The sequence below is a fragment of the Suncus etruscus genome, chromosome 7, assembly GCF_024139225.1.
Source record: "Suncus etruscus isolate mSunEtr1 chromosome 7, mSunEtr1.pri.cur, whole genome shotgun sequence".
Taxonomy (NCBI): domain Eukaryota; kingdom Metazoa; phylum Chordata; class Mammalia; order Eulipotyphla; family Soricidae; genus Suncus; species Suncus etruscus.
The window spans coordinates 62,877,858-62,881,698 of record NC_064854.1 but is presented as its reverse complement, the minus strand read 5'-3'; the positions used below and the strand labels follow the sequence as shown (position 1 = coordinate 62,881,698).

The 3,841-nt window shown below is 53.6% G+C and overlaps 1 protein-coding gene across 1 annotated transcript; it reads right to left on the bottom strand.

Annotated features, from left to right (window-relative positions):
- Positions 1 to 812: 812 nt before the first annotated feature.
- On the bottom strand, positions 813 to 2,392 carry HTR1B (5-hydroxytryptamine receptor 1B). The gene has a single exon (XM_049776923.1). The coding sequence runs from the start codon at positions 2,230 to 2,232 to the stop codon at positions 1,054 to 1,056; it is 1,179 nt and encodes a 392-aa protein (XP_049632880.1). The 5' UTR covers positions 2,233 to 2,392; the 3' UTR covers positions 813 to 1,053.
- Between the last annotated feature and the right edge of the window lie 1,449 nt (positions 2,393 to 3,841).

Genomic DNA, 3,841 nt, shown 5'->3' with positions numbered 1-3,841 from the left:
GAGAAATGTCTTGCTTGAATTGTGAGAAATACAGTTGGACAATTCCTAAATAGGCATAAAAAATTACAAGATCTACAGAAAACAATCATTGGTATTGGCTTTATGTTTTGGCACTCCCCATCTACCATTCCCTCCAACCCCATATAGATTCAGAGACAACAAAAACAGAGATCTTAACATCCTAATTTTGCTATCAACTCTTCAAGGTTTCTCTGGGCCCTCCAAGCCACACTTAGTGTTTGATCTTAACATTACATTTGCACCAAATCTACAATTGTCCAACCAAGACTTAGTAAACAAACGCTGAAGACTGAAGGATGCCAAATTGAGTGTTCTTAAATGAAGCTGTGAAGTAAAGTTTTCTCCCAAAAGCAGGGTATTAAGTGTCTAGTTTCAAGTGCTGCCAGGCTGCATGTAGATCTATCTAAGATAGGCTCTTGACAAGAATTACAAGTATTACAGAGCATCATCATTACAGAGCATCATCCATGATAGTAAAATGGGGTTGGGATCCCCTTTCCATCATTGACTTTTAAAATGTTGCAAAACTCCCTGATGATTGGCTGCTGCAAGGTCACTGCTGAATCTGGGGCTAGAGGGGAGAAGTGTGTGAGTCTGCTCTTCAGCTGGAAAGCTCTAGCTGTACTTTGAGCAATTCTCCAAGCTCTCTCTCTCTCTTGCTCTCTCTATCAATCTCTCTTTCTCTCTCTCTCTTCTCTCCTCTTCTCTCCTCTCTCTCAGTATCTTGGTCTCTTTCTTCTCTCTCTCTCTCTCTCTCTCTCTCTCTCTCTCTCTCTCTCTCTCTCTCTCTCTCTCTCAGACTCTTTGTGTCTTTTGGTCTCTTCTTCTCTCTCTTTCTCTCACTCTTATTCACTCGCTCTCTCGCTCTCACTCTCTTATCTTCTTAAGATCCACTGACCTTGCCCAGAAGAGAAAAAAGGTCAACACTTCAACACAGTAATCAAAAGAAGGGTCGACCTACCTGTGGAACCAGACATACACACAATATGGTTCCCAAGGGCCGCTTAAGCGAACCCTACCGCAATGCCCAAGTCAATTCCTGCGCTTACAGCGTATCAGTTTATGAAACGCTTGTTTGAAGTCCTCGTTGGACATGGTATAGATGATGGGGTTGATGAGAGAGTTGAGGTAGCCTAGCCACGTGAAGAAGTCAAAGATGGCCAGGTGGAACCAGCAGGCCTCCTTGCAGATGGGCATCACCAGGGAGATAATGAAGAAGGGCAGCCAGCACACAATGAAAGCTCCCAAAATGATCCCCAGCGTCTTGGTGGCTTTGCGCTCCCTAGCGGCCACGAGCTTTTTCTTCTCCAACACGGCGTCCGAGACGCGCACTTTGACTTGGTTCACATACACGGGAGATCCAGATTCGCTGGGAACCTCGGGAGCAGCCTTGGAGTTAATGGAAGTGGCGGACGACGTGGAGCCGGGGGAATCGGTGATGAGCTGGGCTCGAGTCAGTCGTTTGCCGGTCCTGTGGGGAGTCTGTTTCAGGATCCGCGAGCGCGCCTCCACGTAAATGCGGCCGTACAGGGCGATGAGGAGCAGGGTGGGGAAGTAGAAAGCGCCCACCGTGGAGTAGACGGTGTAGAGGACGTGGTCGGTGTTCACCACGCAGTCCCACACCTCTTCCTCGGCTTTGGCCTGGCGCCAGAAGAAGGGCGGCAGCGAGATGGAGATGGAGAAGACCCACACCAGCGCGATCATGAGCGCCGCCCTCTGCGGAGTCCTCTTCGCCGAGTACTCCACGGCGTCCGTGATGGCCCAGTAGCGGTCCAAGGCGATGACGCACAGGTGCAGGATGGAAGCGGTGCAACAGGTGATGTCCGAAGACAGCCACAAGTCGCAGACCACCTGGCCCAGCGTCCAGCGGCCCGTGACCGTGTACATGGTGCTGATAGGCATCACGAGGATGGAGACCAGCAGGTCGGTGACCGCCAGGGAGGCGATCAGGTAGTTGGCCGGGGTGTGCAGCTTGCGCGTGCGGTACACCGTGGCGATCACGAACGCATTGGAGAGCGTGGTGGCCAACGTGATGAGCGCCAGCAGCAAGATCAGCAACGCTTTCCAGGGCAAAGTCAGGGAGTCCTGGTAGATGTAGCCCTCCTGGCTGCAGTTGTGATTCTGGACACTCGAGTGGTTGGTGGGAGACGCCGGGCGAGGGGCTCCCAGAGACAGCGGCTGGGTGCACGGAGCGCTCGTCTCTTCCTCCATGTCTCTCGCTCTCTGTCTCCGCGTCGCGGCTCCGGAGCACAGCTCTTGGGCATGAACGCAAGAACGGAGCCGTGGGACACCCAGAAACCGCCAGGTGCCCACCTTGATCGTTAGTCAGATCCGCGGCTCCCACAAGGACCCCTGCATCCTAGATCCCCGCAGAGACTAGTGGTCAAGGGCGCAGCAAGCCAACATCTTCCCGACCAGAGCATCTCCTATCCGCTCTCCAGCGCGCGCTGCCGAGTGGCGGGACCTGCAAGCGCTCCACTCCCTTCCTCACTCAGCCCAGGGCGGCGGCGGGGCGGACACGCCTCGCCCCGCCTCACCCCGCTTGACTCCGGAGAGCACCCAGGCGGGCGGTGCTGGAGCGCGAGATCTGGTGCAGAGAAAGGGAGTTTCAACCTGGTGTGGGGTCTCAGCCCAGTGCCTCTTGGCGGAGCATCTCCGAACACCGGAGCTCCGGAATCTGCAGATTTCCGACAGCAATGAGTCTCCCCGCGGTCGAGACCAGGTTCGCGGCCAGTTCAGTGCATGCACTCTCCACCCTAAGCCAGAGGGGACAAGTGTTCTAGAGGGCTTGCAATCATCCCGCACCTAATGCAGTCTAGTTCGGAATTCCAAACTCCTAGCTTTCCACTCCTGGCCCCCCGGGATGAGCTATCCAGCTAAGACTGAGTAGCTCAGAAGGAAGGGTTAGGGGGAGACTGGGCAGCTGCAGCGGATCTACCCGCAAAGCTCTGAACCCCGCAAGCTGGACGCCGGGGTCTGGGAAAGCAGGCGTGGCACGAGAGGAAGGGGCAGGTGTCTGGATGGGGAGGAGGGGACGAGACGTGTGTTGGTCCAGGAGGAGTGTATGAGCTTAAGAGCAGATGGGCTCCTTTTATAGAAGCCAGGTCCGGTCCGCCAGAGCCAGCACCTAGTGCGACGCAGGGAGGGCGGATGCAGCTTCCCACCACCTTCCCGCGCCGGCTTTACGCCCCCCTTCCCATTCCTAGCTAAGAAGTTCCCCCCGGGTCCTACTGCCTCATTTCTCCTGCCTGTCCCCTGAAACCTCTCACGTGCAACAGAACAGCTCTGAAGCTCTGCAGGAACTAGGATGAGGGCATCATGTCCTTGCTTCTGTTCTCTTAGAGCTTTTGCTGGCCGCCCCTTCAACTATATCCACGCCCTCGCCATAGGCACTGGTACAGCTCTCTTGCCCCCTTTCAAGGCTTCTATCAATCACTGCTCTGCAGCAAGCTGGGGAGCTAGTCTCAGCTTTGACCTCTCTACACTGGAATTTTATCTGTTCCATCAGGCCACACCCAGGTAAAGGGAGGTGCCAGAAATATCATTTTGTCATCTTAGGCAGACAGAAACAGCCAATAGTGCATTTTATACTTCAGGCTTCCAACCATACTTAGCTCTTGGTACAATTCAAACTAATTTTTCATATTTGATTGATTGATTTCTCATTCAATGCCTCCCTTAAATGTCAGTCAACAGGAAATAAAAGAAAAGGCTATTGGGGGGGGAGGAATTACAAATAACAACCCAGTGTACGTGGAACTAAATCTTCCCTTCCATCCCAGCTACTCAGCTGTTCTAGTGCCTCTGGAAAACAGTTTAG